At 33.4% G+C, this 17609-nt stretch overlaps 1 protein-coding gene and 1 non-coding gene across 2 annotated transcripts; both read right to left on the bottom strand.

Moving 5' to 3' along the window:
* Positions 1 to 1646: 1646 nt before the first annotated feature.
* On the bottom strand, positions 1647 to 11740 carry LOC106107062 (luciferin 4-monooxygenase-like). Its single transcript, XM_013287757.1, has 12 exons — positions 11702 to 11740; positions 9057 to 9225; positions 8297 to 8501; positions 7638 to 7818; positions 7324 to 7443; positions 6836 to 7007; positions 5894 to 6028; positions 5225 to 5356; positions 3144 to 3224; positions 2704 to 2850; positions 2374 to 2524; positions 1647 to 1817 (listed from the first exon to the last, which is right to left on the bottom strand). The coding sequence occupies exons 2-12, from the start codon at positions 9216 to 9218 to the stop codon at positions 1684 to 1686; spliced, it is 1620 nt and encodes a 539-aa protein (XP_013143211.1). The 5' UTR covers positions 9219 to 9225; positions 11702 to 11740; the 3' UTR covers positions 1647 to 1683.
* Positions 3257 to 3330, bottom strand: Trnat-agu. The gene has a single exon. It is a non-coding gene; the product is annotated as a tRNA-Thr (tRNA).
* Positions 11741 to 17609: the final 5869 nt, after the last annotated feature.

Below are 17609 nucleotides of genomic sequence, written 5' to 3'. Positions count from 1 at the left end.
TTCAGAGAAAACATGATAAAAAAATACATTTAATCAATTTATATAAAACCTCTTCTTGCTTCATCCTCTACACTTCAATATACGAGACAGGCGTGAAATGGAAGCAATTCCGTGTTTCGTCTGATGACTGTGGTGCCTAATTTAAGTCCCTTTCTCTTTACCACCCTTTTCTTATAAGGAGAGGATGGGAAGTGAAAGTGGATTTGACGGTGGAGGAGATGCATAGGAAGGGGAAATATCTTCTTTATCTGTGTCTCCTACTTCGTCGTATAAGGGTAGGCAACGCCTTTGCAATTGCGGATGTCTATGGGCAGCGGTCGCTCCGCCATTTTGGCGGATTTAGGTGGCTTGCTCGTTTGCCACCTTATGTTATAAAAAAAAATCTTCGAGTAGTAAACAGAAAACTGTAAGTGAACTGCAAGGAAATCAGAAAGCGGAGTCAACTTTGCTGAAGATTGTTGTTTTAAACACCTAAGACTAACGAGTGGAATATTTTTCACGTAAGTAGACCCTTGAAGATTGAAGTACAAGACTTAATTTATCATTATCTTCCCTACCTTATCCTACTCCCGTAAGGTTTGCGTAAGTGGTTTCGGTTCTCTAGAATCATCCGTTATCTCAGTCATCTCTCCCTTCTCGATCATGTCACCTTTCACGCAATCTCTTTCTTTGTCTACCTCTACCGGTGTACGTCCAAACAAATGACTAACGCCTTTCTTGTTACATCCTCATATCATACCCATACCATGATAACCTTTCACTCTTTACGCGACTTAATTTATGCATTGCGTCAATAGTGACATGATCAAGGCAATAACGACTGAGAAAACGGAATACACATCTGTATGGGGGACAAAAACCAGCACTGACCTTACCTGAGTGGAATAAAGACAAGAATGGACTAAATTAGATTTCGATGAAATTGGATCTCCTAGCACAGATGTAACTGTTCCAGATATGAGATAATGAAATGCAATGTATGGCTCAGACCGCGTGCATAAATCAACGCCACAGATCATCTACATCCGTAGCCTAGAGATGCCTATTGTATGACGTCACTCCAAAAACCGCGCCGCCCGACGCGTGATTTATCGCACGGATGATTACATTGCGCAGCGCGTATGTGATTTATGTGACAACCATATCAACGTCAATGTTGATGGTGCAATGTATTTCAATCATTGCAACGTCACTAATTAGTTATACATATCCTCTAAGTAGCATACTGCGAATTTTATTTGTGAGTTTTTTTATGTGAATTGTTATAATTTCGTACTTAGGTTTGTTTTTAAAGATGACATACTAAAATAAAATTCAGAAATAATTAAAACAAAGACAAAAAGAAGTACCTTTTAATAAACCAAACAATATTAATATTTATAATTTTAAATACATGTAAATACAATGACTTATATAAAAATCGTATTTATAAATTCTTAAACTTAAAAACTTGTAGGAATATTGTACACAGAGACACGGAAGACAGGGGTCAAGTAAAAGTGGTTCTGCGCTTTGTTGTGATCCCCATTCCCTTCCTACCCTTCCCTATGAAAAAAGGGTCGGAAGGAAAGTGTAAATATGAAAATAGATGGACTATTTTCAAAAGATAGGTAATACATCATTTTGACGAATTCAGTTGACAGCACAGGTTGTAAATAACGGCTAACCGCTAACTAAATACCCTTATTCAAGACATCCCAGTACTTTGTTTATGTAACTACGACAATCAGCCCGATGCAGTTTCCCGCTGTGTGTACGAGGTAGTGACGTCACGAACGCAATCCCGCCTCGCAGACGCTTATATTCGCTGAGGGTAGCTTTAACAAGAAACAAGGAAGTTTATACAATTGATACGCAGGTAGTGCCAAGGGTATAAGGGTTTTTAAGAGCGGGCTTATATGTCAATTGCGTGATCTGTAGCGTACAATATCGAAGCCATTTTGATTAAGATATCAATTTAAATTCTACTCCAAAGTGTCATAGTTTAGTATAGCTGCATTGGTAATCAAAATGAATATATGTAGTTTCCTCCAGCTTCATATCTTATACAATCGTTAATTTGAATTTATTCTGTAAGAACGCGCATACTTTTGACCAAACTATCGCATAACTGTTTAGTCTCGCTTTGATTCCTTTTAGCTTTAATAAAGGTGTGCATACAACTCGATTTTTATTTATGCAACTAAACAGTTGAATTGGCTGCGAAACAATCGACAATCGCACAACAGCTGTACCATAGTATAGTCAAAGGTGTGCACCCGATCTAATGGAGTTTGTTAATTTTTTTTATATTCTTCAGATTAGGTAGATCTGACATTGAATGTCGATTATGGACATCTTTTTAATCTTTTTAAATAAGGATTAATGACTTACAATTAACAATATTATTGATATCATTTTCTGATATATCATAGTTTGGCTGCTTAACAACACCAGCCGCGGGGCCTTTGTCAGTCTCGACCACAACGCATTCCTTGACTCCTGCCACACTGCCTATAACAGCTTCCAATTCTTCAGGAGATATCTAAACATCATTGACAATTATTAGCTTCTTCTAATTTGTATAACAAGAATTGATAACAACGCCATCTAGTGAAAATATAAATACAAAAATTTGAAATATTGGTAAAGAGTTTAGCATCGTTAAATTCTTTATTATTATTTAACTTTACGGCTTAATATATTATTTTGTTTGAATTTTACTTGATAATTCAGATATTTGAACCAAAACTTCTGTCTTTCAACAAAGAACATTGTCCCGTCATTGTTTTGGTAGAATATGTCACCAGTTTTCCACCAGCCATCGTTAGATAGACATTCCTCGTACGCTTTAATATTCTTATAATAGCCCTGAAAGAAAGTATTACATTAAAGCAATTAACTAGAGAAAAGAGAAGTAAAAAGAATTAGTAGTCAATACCACCTTTAGCGAGCGTGTGTAGAAGACCTTAAGTCCTCTACACACGCTCAGTTCTATCTGAATGGTCAATAGTTGAGAACTATTCAGTTCATTGTTTTGGCTAAATACGTTACATTTATCTGAACAAACCAAATGTTTTGTTAAAACTGAGCGTGTGTAGCTGGCTTTAAAGGCTGTATACATTACTTAGTTTTAATCTTAAAATAAAAATAAATACACAAACCTGTAACATACATAATTCGCTCCGCAAATATAACTGTCCATGCTCGTTTTGTCCCACTTCCTCACCAGATTCGTTGCACAGCTGCAAAAATAAGACAAAAAAAAAAGACTCGAAGGCCCCGGCGAGATTCGAACTCGCGATCTCCTGTTTACTAGACAGGCGCTTTAACCAACTAAGCCACGGCGCCTTGTATCAATAGACTGAAATTATTGATTATTTCTGAAAACAAAACCCTTTAAAACCAATGCTAATGTATCTGACATTACTAAGATTAAGATTCCACCACTGGCTGATAGAGGCTCAGATAGCCTTAAAATGACGTCACTGTCAGATAAGGGAACAAATTCCAAAATTTCCACCACAAATTTTACACGTTGGATTACAATCAGACAATTTACAATTTAGTGGGACAGGCCCTAAATTATATTAAAATAAATTCATTCAATTGCAATAAGAATTATCATAGATTAAAAAATTCGTCAGTTAAATCCTACAAAAACATGCGTAATAAATATTTTAAACATAACAAATGTGAATAATATTAAACGAAAATATGACTTTCATCAGAAAGAGAAACGTGCCAATGTCAAATTTAAATTTCTATTATACATAAATACAAAAGACGAAATGCTTTAAGGCATAACCTCAATACAATTGAAAGGCTTCTCAACCTAATTTTATTAAAGTATATTCACAATATGAAGGGCTTACTCAGGGCTGTATTAACCATAACAGGCGCCCGAATACGTATCTGGCGCCCAAAAAGTAGAACGTTCATTGGCTGACGCTCCTGCCATATACGGGCGCCTCGGATTGAGATTGAGACTCGGCGCCCAGGCGCCCTTTGTCCTTAGTTAATACATCTGGACTTAAGAGCTTATTCAGGGTCGTATTAACTGTATCAGGCGCCTCAATATGCATTCTAGCGCCTGGCCAATAATAAGTACGGTTATTGGCTGGCTCTCTCGCCACACCTTGGCGCCATTTATATGGTGCCCGGGCGCCCTTTCTCCTTAGTTGATACATCTCTGATCTTACTTTGAGTTTCTAATTGGAACGTTGGGGAAACGACTTTTATACGGATTTGTTACTTTACGGGGCTATAGACACGTTTAGGCAAGCTTTTATTGAAGTACGTGTTGCTTTTGTTGAATAGGAGAAACAATCAACTAAGACCTTGGATTGTTAAAGTTAATTATCCGAAAGAGTACGCGGAATACATTTAGTTTTACAGCTTGATAAGTGTTTGTTCAGTAATCCGATTGTTACGAACGTGTAAATAAAACTAAATAGAGCGGAGACTTCGATACTTTTCTGACCGACTTCCCAAAAGAAGGAGGTATTTTTTATATACAAAAAGGTGGCAAACGAGCAAGCGGCCACCTTAATCCGCCAAAATGGCGAAGCGACCGCTGCCCATAGACATCCGCAATTGCAGATGCGTTGCCTACCCTAAATCGGCGAAGGAGGAGAAGCACATAAAGAGGATATTTCCCCTTCCTATGCGTCTCCTCCACCGTCAAATCCACTTTTCCTTCCCATCGTTTCCTCTTAAGAAAGGGGTGGAAAGGGAAAGGGATTAACATTAGGCCACCGGCACCACACTCATCAGACGAAACGCAGAATTGCTTCCATTTCACGCCTGTCTTCTGTGTGGTCTTGGTATTTCACCGGGCGAGCCGACCCATTCGTGCGAAGATGTTAAAGCGGGCTCTACCACTGTCAAACTTAATTCGTCTGTATGTTTTTTTTTTATGTGTGCGTGCATAACTCCGCCGCTAGTGGACCGAATTTGATAATTCTTTTTTACTAATAGGTATGGACAATATGTTGTCTATATCGTTAAGAATATACAGTTATGTATGTTTGTCTACGCTGGTGTACCGTGGTTACTGTGACCAATTCCATTGTGATATATTTAAGCTTCAAAGTTGAAAGGAATTCAGCTAATTATATGTCTATCTTTAAATACTTCGTCTGGTTTGTTGATTTCTTAAATTGATCTACTGCTGGCATGTTAATTAATGAAGAACAAGAACTGGCAGAACATCTGTCATATGATAGTTATACAAAATATTTACCTTGTATTCAAAAATATTTAAAATCTTTCCGTTAGATTCAAAAGGTGTATCTTTGTCTGGTATGGTGATAAATCCATGGGTTTCAGTTGTACCGTAGCCATTGCAGAGGTTAACATTTTGTGGTAGTTTTCTCTGAAATCATATTTAATTTATTACCACTATATAATTATTTAGATGTTATTTATATTAAAACAAGATAATAATATGAATATCCTGAGAGCATTTGATTAAGAAGGGGTACAAATATTAGCATAGAATTGACAACAACGGTATAAACGCTTATGAAGAAGTTTTAGACAAAAAACCTGTAGAAAGGATCGGGTCTAAGCGATATTATACTTCATACTAATATTATAAATGTGAAAGTTTACATGGATGGATAGATGGATGTTTGTTAGAGTTTGTAGCCTAAACGGCTAAACCGATTTCGATGAAATTTTGTACAAATGTAGAGGATAGTCTGGAAGAACACATATGCTACTTACTTTTCTTTTTTTTTTTAATTTCTCGCGGACGGAGTCGCGGGCGAACGCTAGTGTTGCATAAAAGGTAAAATATTAAAGAAACCAGTGACAATTCATTACAAATGATGCCTCTATATATGAAGAATATAGATAAAAGATAGAATAGATCTATATTTAAGACGAAGATAGATAATGACATAAATACCTTTAAAGATTTCATAATATCCGGGCCTGGTTTAGCTCCAGTTGTTAAAACCGTCTCCAAAGAAGCCAAGTCATCGGTAGAAGCTGCAGTAGCTAAAGTATTCGCAAACGTTGGTCCGAGAAGAGCCCAAGTTGGCTGAAAATAGAAATCATTTTGCTAACAACTCAATATTAAGTGTTGAATATTGATATCTAAGGGATCCCTTATGTAGATGGACTAAGTTTAAAAAACCTAATAAGGATTAATTTAATACTTAGGAAGACACATTCACCTTATCAGTATTAACATCTGATTATAAAACAACAGTGATCATTGAGAAATCTTTAAAAGGACTAGCAATTAAAATTAGCTTTATAAAACTAGATCTTAGCGTATGAGTTATTAAAAAAATACAAATATAACTTGCAGTACAGTTTATTGTTAGATGATATAAGATCTTAGAGACATTCAATGCGTAATTAACGTATAATTTTTTTTTTATAATACAAAGTGGCAAACGAGCTACCGGCCACCTGAATCCACCGAAATTGAAAGCGACCGCTGCCCATAAACATCCGCATGCAGATGCGTTGCCCTCTCTTAATTGACGGAGGAGGAGACGCACATAACGAGGACATTGCCCCTTCCTATGCGTCTCCTCCACCGTCAAATCCACTTTTCCTTCCCATCCTTTACTCTTAAGAAAGGGGTGGAAAGGAAAAGGGATTAACATAAGGCCACCGGCACTACACTCATCAGACAAAACGCAGAATTAATTCCACTTCACGCCTCTTTTCTGTGTGGTCGTGGTATTACACCGGGCGAGCCGGCCTATTTGTGCTAAGATGTTAAAGCGGGCTCTACCACTATTTCAATCTTGGTTTGAACTGAAGAGCCTTTATACAGATAAAACTTAAACCTTACCTCACAATAGATATATAGGAGATTTAATAAAACCATTACCTTATGTTGTCTTATCATTTTAAGGAGACAATCGATGTTTGGTGTAGGGGTCATCAACAATGTTGTCTGGTACACGGGACAGGCGAGCATTAAACTAGTGTGCGTCATCCATTGCGCGGTTGATACCAACATTGCTATGTTCGTCGGTCTAGGAAAACGGCTATGGTGAGTCCTGTAAGTTTTTGTTACATAAGGTCGTTGCGAAAAGAAGCAAATATTTAAGGAAATATCTGGTAATTAATTTGAAAGTAATATTTATGAGATAATTTGATGAATGATTTTAATAAAAATAAATTACATTATCTTTTGTTCAATTAATTATATCCATTAAGTTTTTATTAACTTGACGTTTTATTATTTTCCCGAGTGTTTTAATATTGTCAATATATTACATTAAAAAGAGAAAATAAATCTTCTTTTTAATTACTACTCATGTAATAAAATAACTGAATATTAAATGTAGATTTTAGAGTGGGCAAAACATTTACCACAGAGTGGGCAATTGCGCGATCAACGCTCCGTGGGACAGTATCGCAGCTTTGGGCAAACCAGTTGACCCACTCGTGGGCAACATCAAAACTGGTATTTCAACGTTTACATGTGTAATTCTGTAATATACAAATAAAAATAACAGATAATATACTTACTGATTTGTATTTATTCACTTCTAATAAAAGTTTTAGACTGAATTTTGCTTTTAAAAGCGTGTTATTGATAAACGTTATTTTTTAGATTACTTAATTACTAAAATTTATATCAGTACATTAAAAAATATATAGTTAAGTAATACAATTTTACTTACCTAAACTTATCTATATTGGAACTTACATTTTCAGTAAATTTATTGATAGCATTGCAATCCGCAACAACAATCTCAGGTTTGTTAATACATTTCCCAAGTATCTCAGTAATATCTGCCACTTTCTTCTGTTCACAGAATATTATCTTCGGGCCAATTAGAGCGTTAAAGTGTGTGAATTCATCTGTACAAATAAGAGAAAAACAACAAACTATTAAAAACAATGATGTTTGTTTTTGATGTTAACCCAAAAATCTAAAATAGATCCGGGACTTTTTCGTTTTCATACTTAAATGTGGGATTATCCTGACTCATACTTAAATGGGGGACTTTTACTTTGACAATACAGAAAATAGTCTAATCTCATCTCATCTCATTTTACTTCTTACGAATATTATAAATGCGAAAGTTTAGATGTATTGATGTTTGTTAGAGTTTGTAGCCTAAACGGCTGAACGGATTTCGATAAAATTTGGTGTAGATGTAGAGGATAGTCTGAAAGAACACATAGGCTAAACATTTTTGTTCTATTTAATTCCACGCGAAGTCGCGAGCGAAAGTTAGTTACTCATAAAATATAACAAGGGAATCAGTTTTTGCAAAATAAAATTCATCTTTATAATCCACTTTGAGTCATACATTTAAATTTTATATCTACTTACAGTCGGTACTATTAGGATCGATTAATATGGGGATGGCTCCAGAGAATATTAAACCATAGTATACCGCTGCCATGTACTGGTCATTTCTTAATATCACCATGACATGTTTACCAGAATAACCTTTTGTTATCAACGCTCTTGCTATTGGTATTGCCATTTTGAGTATTTCTTCGTTACTAATATATTCATTTGTGGAGCCATTTATCTGGAAAATAAGACATAATTGAAATACTTAAAAAATCAAAATCGCAAAAATTTTTTCCAACTCTCATTTAAAAACTCGTATGTTTATAAAATTGTCCATTTAATCACAATTCTTATGTACATAATTTTACTATCTTAATTCACAATTCTCTTAAAAACGAAACTAAGAAACCAAATAATTTACACAAAAAATAATTCCCACATTACCTAGAAATAAACAGCACAGTTGACTAATTACAAGTATTAATATGTGGACAAAATATTCATATAATAAAGTACTAGCTGTTGGCCGGGACTTCGTCCATGCAATATTAAGATTAAAGCCTAAAACATGCCCGTCTATTTTAGCTACCCTTCAGTGAAAGTTCTAACGAAATTGGCCCAGTTATTTCGAAGATTAACCGGAACATACGCGACAGACAATTTTTTAAATGCTTTTTTTGTTATCAGCAATCCAAATATATCATCTTCCCGAAATCTGGAATTTCTCTTTTGATATTACAAACAGACACTCCAATTTTATTATATGTATAGACAAAGATTATAATGAACTCACCATGAAAATCCCAGATCGATTTGCGTTCATACAGTGTAGTAGTATTTCAGATAAGCTGATATTTATATCGTTCTCATGTTTAGATAATAACAATGTTTCCAAAATACCGTCAAGATATATCTGTGCTTTATTTGCTATCCCTCGAAGTACTGCGTGCGACATGCTTGATCTATTAATCAAATAAATTGTTACATACAAAACAGGAAGTCTTACAGGACTAAAGAAACGTCTTTAACGTATACCAAGGTCACTAAACACATCTCTAAAACTAACTGGCTGGATGACAGAACTTTTACTTGAAGGTAGTAAAAAAACAAAGACTATGAACTGGCCATCGATGACATGTTTTTTTTTTCTGCGATCTGTTTTAAATTCGCTAGAATATTTATAATCTGTTCATTAAACTGGAATTTAGAGGATTACAGTTATAACAATCTTTTGTTTTTAATTTGCCTCGATGATACTGATATTTGATTCACGATTCTGCTAAGTCGGTACTTACAACCTGTCAGTTTTATATGTGGACATTTTAAAATCTACATAAGGTGTGCCCCTTTGACTAAACAATCGCGAAATTTGCGATTGTCGATTGTTTCGCAGCCAATTTAATTGTTTAGCTGCACAAATAAAAATCGAGTGTGCGCATTCATATAAACTCAAATGGTGATTTAAATCGAATGGCAGGTTACCGTAAAAGTTATAGTTATTGTTAATCTTACTAATATTATAAATGCGAAAGTTTAGATAGATGGATGGATGGATGTTTGCGTTTGTAGCCTAAACGGCTGAACGGATCTCCATGAAATTTGGCACAGGTTTAGAGCATAATCTGGAAGAACACATAGGCTACTTTTTATCCCGGGAATAGTTACGGTTCCCGAGGGATTCATTAATTTAGTTTTTTAATGTTCACTCGATCATTCTGCAACGGTTCAACATATCTTATTGAAATTTGGCACAGATATAAAACAAAGTTTGGACTACGCAATAAGTGCAAAAACATACTCTCGCAGAGGTTTTATATGTTATTTTTTTACAATGGAAACATTTTAACTTGAATGTCACTAAAGTGTCAAGAAATCAAAGCGCGACTAAACAGTTCTACGATATAGTTTTAGATGTGCTCACGCTATTAATACACAATTTATTCAAGAATGGTTTTATTTAAATAATTCCATGGTAACGAATAATGTTAGTAAAAACAAAATGTTATAAATGAATAATTATAGCTTACTAATATTTTAAATGCGAATGTTTGTTGGAGTTTGTAGCCTACACGGCTGAAGGGATCTTGAGGAAATGTGGCATAAACATAGAGGTCAGTCTGGAAGAACACATAGGCTACTCGCTATTGTTTTTTTAATTTCATGCGGATGGAGTCGCGGGCGAAAGCTAGTAATAATATAAATATTCATTTGCAACATTTTGAATAATAAATATTTTTTTTATAACATAAGATGGCAAACGAGCAAGCGGCCAACTGAAAACGCCAAAACGGCGAAGCGACCGCTGCCTATATACATCCGCAATTGCAGATGCGTCGCCTACCATTATACGACGGAGGATGAGACGCACATAAAGAGTACATTTCCCCTTCCTATGCATCTCATCCACCGTCAAATCCACTTCCCCTTCCCAACCTCTCCTTATAAGAAAAGGTGGTAAAGAGAAAGGGACTTAAATTAGGCCACACGGAACACACACAACACGGAATTGCTATTTCACGCCTGTCTTCTGTGTGGTCGTGGTATTATACCGGGCGTGCCGGCCCTGCAGTGCTAAGATGTTAAAGCGGGCACTACCACTGTTAAGATATATATGAATATAACTGAATACTTGGAATAAAAATTGTAAAATCTAGTTATGTTCTTATTGTCTATGGATTTTATTTAAAACGTTTCAATGTTTATATCTTGTCAGTTAGTCAGTCAGTTTACGTCAGTTTATTAATGAGAAATTGTTCAGAGAAGTTTGTTATAATTTCTCATTTTCAATATCGATTAACAATAATAACGATAACCTAGTTTTAATTTGTTACCTATTAAAATGTTTTTATCTTGCAGGGTTATTGCCCGCCCTTTGATTTATTAAGTAAACAACAAGTAGGAAACATACTGAATTAAGTTGCATGTAAATAGATATTATAATAATCGAAGTTTCTATAAGTTTATAAGACAATTAAATCTAAAAATTTAAGTTACATTGTACTTCATATTGCTCTAAATTTATACTGATATTTTAAAGCGGAAAGATTTTTATTTTTGTACTAGCTGTTCACGTGCGGCTTTATCCGCATAGAATTATGAAAATTCTATTTTATTGTTTACATTTGCCAAATTATCAATAGCAAATGTCAAAATGACATGACATGACAAATCTTAGAAATCTTTCTTTGAATTCTTGATGTTGGCAGCACCTTATGGTCTCTTTCCTACATTAGAGTTTTTATCCAAAATATTAACCCCTAAGTTTAGTGGCGTTAAAATATATAGCCTAAAGCGTGACGTAATAGGGTTTTTTTATTAAAATAAGGATTATTAAAACATGCTGTAATTGCTGACATCTTACGCCACAAAGTGTGTGTTTACGCTTTATTATATTAGTATAGATTACACAAAGGTAAATGATTTGAAATAGTTACTTACTTTTATATCCGTATTTAAAAATCTTGATTTGTTTATTTAATAATAATAATGTCACAATTTATATTTAAATATAATAATAAAAATGTTATGCACTATCGTTTATTATGACTATCTCTGTGTGAATGAAGCTGCGTTTAAAACTGCTGTTGATAAATACCATTTATAATAAGACGTTAATAATAATGTCTTTTATACGTTACGGAGACTGCTATAATAAAAATATGTGTGCACAGAATTTAATTTCCACCCCACTTTGAATTGAAATGGGTAGGAAATAAAATATCTTGACTATCTTTACTAATATTATAAAGAGGAAAGATTTGTATTTTTGTATAAATTGAAATAACTCAAAAATTACTAGGCTAGGCTTTTTAAAATTTCTTTCACTGTTAGAAAGGTAATTTATTTGTGAGTAACATCGTACTAATAAATGCGAAAGTTTAGATGGATGGATGGATGTTTGTTAGAGTTTGTAACCTAAACGGCTGAACTAATTTCGATGAAATTTTGGTGTGGAGGATAATCTGGAAGAACACATAGGCTACTCACTTTTGAGTTTTTTTTTTATGATTTCATGCGAACGGTGTCGCTGGCGAAAGCTAATAGGTTAGTATTTTTAAATTTCACGTGGACGAAGTCGCGAGGAACAGCTTGTAAATTACAAATTTAGTTGAACTACAAATTACATGACAAATTTAATTATAGTTACAAATAACTAGTTATTTTATATGTGTCTGAATTGATCGATCCAAAAATAACAGCATTTTACATTACAGAACATATTTCATGAAATTTCTATAATAAAAGCAAATTTAAGCAAGCATTGTTGCGTCAATAAATAATGGGCATATCGACGGAGAAGGCAATGTAGCGAATACGTCCGATCCGCGCTTCGAATTTATGCTTTCCGTTGGTCCGATAGGATTGGGCCATGAAACAAGCGGGCAGAAACGTCGTTAGTCAATTGACACGTGAAATTTTTAATTTTACATCGATTTTATATACAATTTTCACTAAAGGCAAGATAGATTCCAGGTGTAAAAGTAACTGGAATGCAAGGTACTGTTACATATCACTGGCATGTCTATTTCCGTACTTAGTCATTTATATTATTTTAAATAATTTATAAGTGATTTTCTTTTACCAAAGCATTTGTAAAAACATAATGGTTATATCTGTTTTTTTTTAACATAATTATGTCTTTTATAGATAAACTCAAAAACAAATTAAAATCAGTGAATGAGTACCATTTATTCTTTAATATTCCAATCGAAGCTGGTTCTATAGACTAATACATTTTTTATAAAATAAAAAATTATGTAGACAAAATTTTATTCATTAACGACTAGCTGTTGCTCGCGACTTCGTCCGCGTGAAATTAAAAAATATAGCTTATATTATTCACAAATAAATTATCTTTCTAACGATGAAGGAATTTTTAAAATCGGCCCAGAAAGTTTTAAGCTATTTTAATACATACAAAAATACAAATCTACCTTTTAGTATTAATATAGAATATCAATTCCGCCGATTTCGTGGCTCCAACTCGATACTTTTTAACAAGACAAATCGTCATACTTTAACGATGAATATTTCTTGTACAATAGATTCATAAGAACCTCTTAGATAAGGAAGATTCGTTATTATTGTTTCCCTTGTACTCATCTGATGTCTGTTACAACTAATTTACTGCGAAAATATTCCGCTCATTTGTCACGGTCAAGAAAAAATAAATCAAAGAGAGATTTTCTTTATCTTTTCGGGACATTTACCATCAATGAGAAATGTACTTTGTCTTATTATTTAAAGCATAAAACGTCAGTAAATGTTGACATTGAGTCTTGTGCTATTGTCACGTTTGTGTGAAGACGTAGTTTAGTAGGCTTTGCTCACAAATCCTCGTAGAAGTAAAAATTAAGCCTATGTTTTCTACCAAGCTATGTTCTACGTCTTTGGCAAATTTCATCAAGGTCCAAAGGGCTGTTTTGGAGTTACATAGAAACAAATATCTATTCAAACTTCTGCATCTAATATTGGGTATGAAAATAAAACACGAAATTAAGAATTATTTTTATTATTACGTTTATTGTCCACTAGCTTTGGCATACGATGTGTTCTTCCAGACTATCCTCTACATCTATGCAAAATTTCATTGGTTTCCATTCAGTAATTGAGGCTACAAACTCTAACATCCATCCATCCATCCATCTAAAACATCTAAACTTTCGCATTTATGATATTAGTTAGATTTTATATCACATACAGGATGGAAATCTTTTTGAAAACGTAACAAAATAAAAATAGCAACATTCCATAAATTTATGCAATGTGTTTTCGATTTTACAATTTGAACAACTTCCTTTACGATACGACTTCTCCCTAAGGGGGATCGGAAATGAATTTTAAGTTCCTACGCTTCTCTAAAGTTCTACAGCGGAGAGAATATGTTACTTTTAAAATCGAAAGAACTCTTAGTATCTAAAACTTTTAATTTTATACGTGATTTAGATATTACAGTTGAGAAATTGAGAAGCAAAAAATCATGGTAAGCATATATAATAGAGATAATAGCTTTCGCCCGCGACTCCATCCGCGTCCAATTAAAAAAAACAAAAGTGAGTAGTCTATGTGTTCTTCCAGACTATCATCTACATCTGTACCAAATTTCATCGAAATCTATTCAGCCGTTTAGCCTACAAACTAACAAACATCCATCCATCCATCTATACTTTTGCATTTATAATATTAGTGAGATTAAATGTGGATGGCTACAAAGCTAGAGGACGACTGAAGAAAGTATGGTTTGTTTAAGAGGTTATAAAGGCAGTGAATTCAGAAATGACGGCTGATTGAGATCTATGAAAGATCAGCACATGTTATGCCGATCCTTAGTAGGGACAAGAGCAGATTGATAATGACGCGATTTAGATATTCTAGCCCATAAAGTATTAGAAATAGTATACGGCTGCTAATAATATTATCTTATCTGAAGTAGTTTTTGTATCTATTTTAAAGAGATTTGAGTGTCTTAGGAGGGAGCCTTCTACATTCTCTGTCCTAATTATTGTTCAATCATAAAAAGATCTATTTGATTTTGAAGTACTTGATAATTTTGACTCAAATTTAAACTATTTAAATAACGAAATAGCAACCAATCCCTAATCTATCGTTTATTTAGGACTACCTAATAATAGATTATTGAACGAAGAAAGTCCATAGAACATAACTAAAACATTAATCTGAATTCTTTCTCCAGTTAAGGATTTAACAGTAAGAAATATATAAGAAATTCGAATATAGTTAAAAGGTTGAGAATATGGAAGTGCAAATTGAGTCGAAATATATTCCTATACTAAACCAAACTGCGGTGTTCTGGTGCTCAGGTGTTTCTACATGTTATATGCACAATAATTTTATTTAACACAAGAAAAATGTCTACAAATCTTTCATGTATTCAGCACACAAAATTATATAGACTGTGTCGACTGACGTCTATGCCTTCGAGCTTGGTTTTGAATTCTTTAAATTCATGAATTTGATTTTTTTTTGGTTTAATGATTTTTTGTGGTTTGGAGACATTTTCTTGATTATTAATTTACAAGTTCTCTTCAATATAAAAAGATTAAAATTTGAATTTAACTTTCGCGACAAAATGCAGAAAAAGAACGAAAAAAACTGACAATCCTTTTACTCCCTTATTCAAAAATGTGATTACATTTTTATTTAGAAAGAAATTAACGTTTAAAATATGAAGCGATGTAGCAAACGCTTACTAGATCTAAATTTCGATTATAACTTGACTGAACTTAACAAAATCACTTATATAACTTAGTTAAAACATGTCACAAGCCACTTCATCGCTTACGCACATATTGGCTTACAAAATTAATAGTTCGGGTGTGATCGAGTTCAAAACTTCAAATCTTACTAATATTATAAATGCGAAAGTTTAGATGGATGTTTGTTAGAGTTTGTAGCCTAAACAGCATAACCGATTTCGGTGAAATTTGGTACAGATGTAGAGGATAGTCTGGAAAAACACATAGGCTACTTACTTTTGTTTTTTTTTAATTCCACGCGCATGGAGTCGCGGGCGGAAGCTAGTAATGCATAAGAAATATACCAGTCGAAGTCCTAGTAATATTTCCACACAATAATCTACTAATTGAATACTCAAATCATACTATTAACCATACAATTTAAGCTTGTTTGGAATTGTTAAAAGAAATATGAATAATTAATTTTAATTACGTACTAAATTACTATTAAAATCATTTTTGCTAGTATTATTACTTCAAAAAAATTTAACCTTACTTTGTACGTTAATTTTTTCTATTTCTCAAAGTTAATTATTTAGATTTTATTGTATATTATAACTAGATGTTCCTGTGCGGCTTCATCCGCGTGAAATTAAAAAAACAATTTATTGTTTCCATTTGTCAAATTCTTAAAACAACCTTACTATGGTAATCTTGCTTCTTAATGTTGGCAGCTCGTATCATATGGTCTCTTTCCCACATTAGAGTTTTAATCCAAAATATTTAACCCCCTAACTTTAATAGCGTGCAAATATATAGCCTAAAGCGAGACGTAAGTGTAGGGGTTTTGATTAAAAACAGAATTATTCAAAAATATGCTGTAATTGCCGAGATCTTAGGCAACAAAGAAGTGTGTGTTTACGCTTTATTATAATAGTATAGTTAATATCTATTTAAAATAAGATTGCAATCTTAGGCATTGTTTTGAATTTTAATGTGAATTATTTAATCTCAATTCTCAATTGTTTAAATCAAACGATGCATTAATAATGAATTAATAATAAATTAATAATAAATTAATAATTATTATCTCATATCAGTTGTCGGTTTAGGTTATTACGTGTCAATATTGATGTCGATATATTGGATAAATATCACATTAAATTTGATTAATATCCATATGTTATACAAAATTAAAAATATTTAACACTAGCTTTTGTATGTGATTTCTCTCGAATGAGATTAAAAAAAAAGTACAGCTAATGTTACTAACTGATAACATATCTTAATGGTGAGAGATTTTAGAAATAGGCTCAATAGTTTTTGAATTATTTAAATACATACAAAAATACAAATTTCCTCTTTATAATAATAATGTTGCTTTCATGGTGAAACAATTTTGTAAATCAGTCCAGCAGTTGTTGAGTTTTTTTGCTACATACAAAAACATAAATCTTACATCTTACATAAGTATAGATGTTGTCTATCTTAAAATGTTAACCGGTCTCGGTTAATAATTCATATTATGATTTCATACTCTCTATATAATACATTTTACAAGAATATAAAAATAAAATAAAATATATTATATAAAAAATAGAGCACCACCGGCTGCGGAATCCGATGACTCAAGCAACCAGTGGTCAGGGCTGCAGAGACAGGAACCTCCTCACTATGCGTGCGGTTTCTAAAATAACCGCCTTTTGAATCGGGCCCTTAATCCAACTGTCTAGCGAGAGCTTCTTGAGGTGTTGGTCAAAGCTCTTCGCTATCAGCCCGTGTGCCGAAACGACTATCGGAATAATGGTAGTCGATTTCATACGCCACATGGCGATAATCTCGTGAGCCAAATCCAAATATTTTAATAGTTTTTCATTTTCGGCTTTCACGAGATTCTCGTCATGTGGGATAGTGATATATTATTATTATTATTATTATTATTAAGAGAGGGGTGGATTGCGTGAAAGGTGACATGATCAAGAAGGGAGTAATGACGAAGGTGACGGGTGATAGAGTTATTTGGAGGACCAAAACCCGGTGCGCCGACCCAACGGGAGTAGCATAGGGCAGGGGAGATGATGATGACCTCCAAATAATTTCAAGTATTAATAAAACCAATACAAAACATAATTCGTTTATAAAATAAAAAA

Source organism: Papilio polytes, unplaced genomic scaffold (assembly GCF_000836215.1).
Source record: "Papilio polytes unplaced genomic scaffold, Ppol_1.0 DF824269.1, whole genome shotgun sequence".
NCBI lineage: Eukaryota > Metazoa > Arthropoda > Insecta > Lepidoptera > Papilionidae > Papilio > Papilio polytes.
The sequence above is the reverse complement of the archived record's forward strand: the minus strand, read 5'-3'. Positions and strand labels throughout refer to the sequence as shown.

Bases quoted from the DNA above. Each gene is read 5' to 3' on its own strand.
- LOC106107062 (XM_013287757.1), bottom strand. From the start codon at position 9,218: ATGTCGCACGCAGTACTTCGAGGGATAGCAAATAAAGCACAGATATAT. The intron at 8,502-9,056 runs GTGAGTTCATTA...CTTATTTTCCAG, and splicing joins ATCGATCTGGGATTTTCATG to ATAAATGGCTCCACAAATGA. The intron at 2,851-3,143 runs GTTTGTGTATTT...ACTTTCTTTCAG, and splicing joins GCGAATTATGTATGTTACAG to GGCTATTATAAGAATATTAA.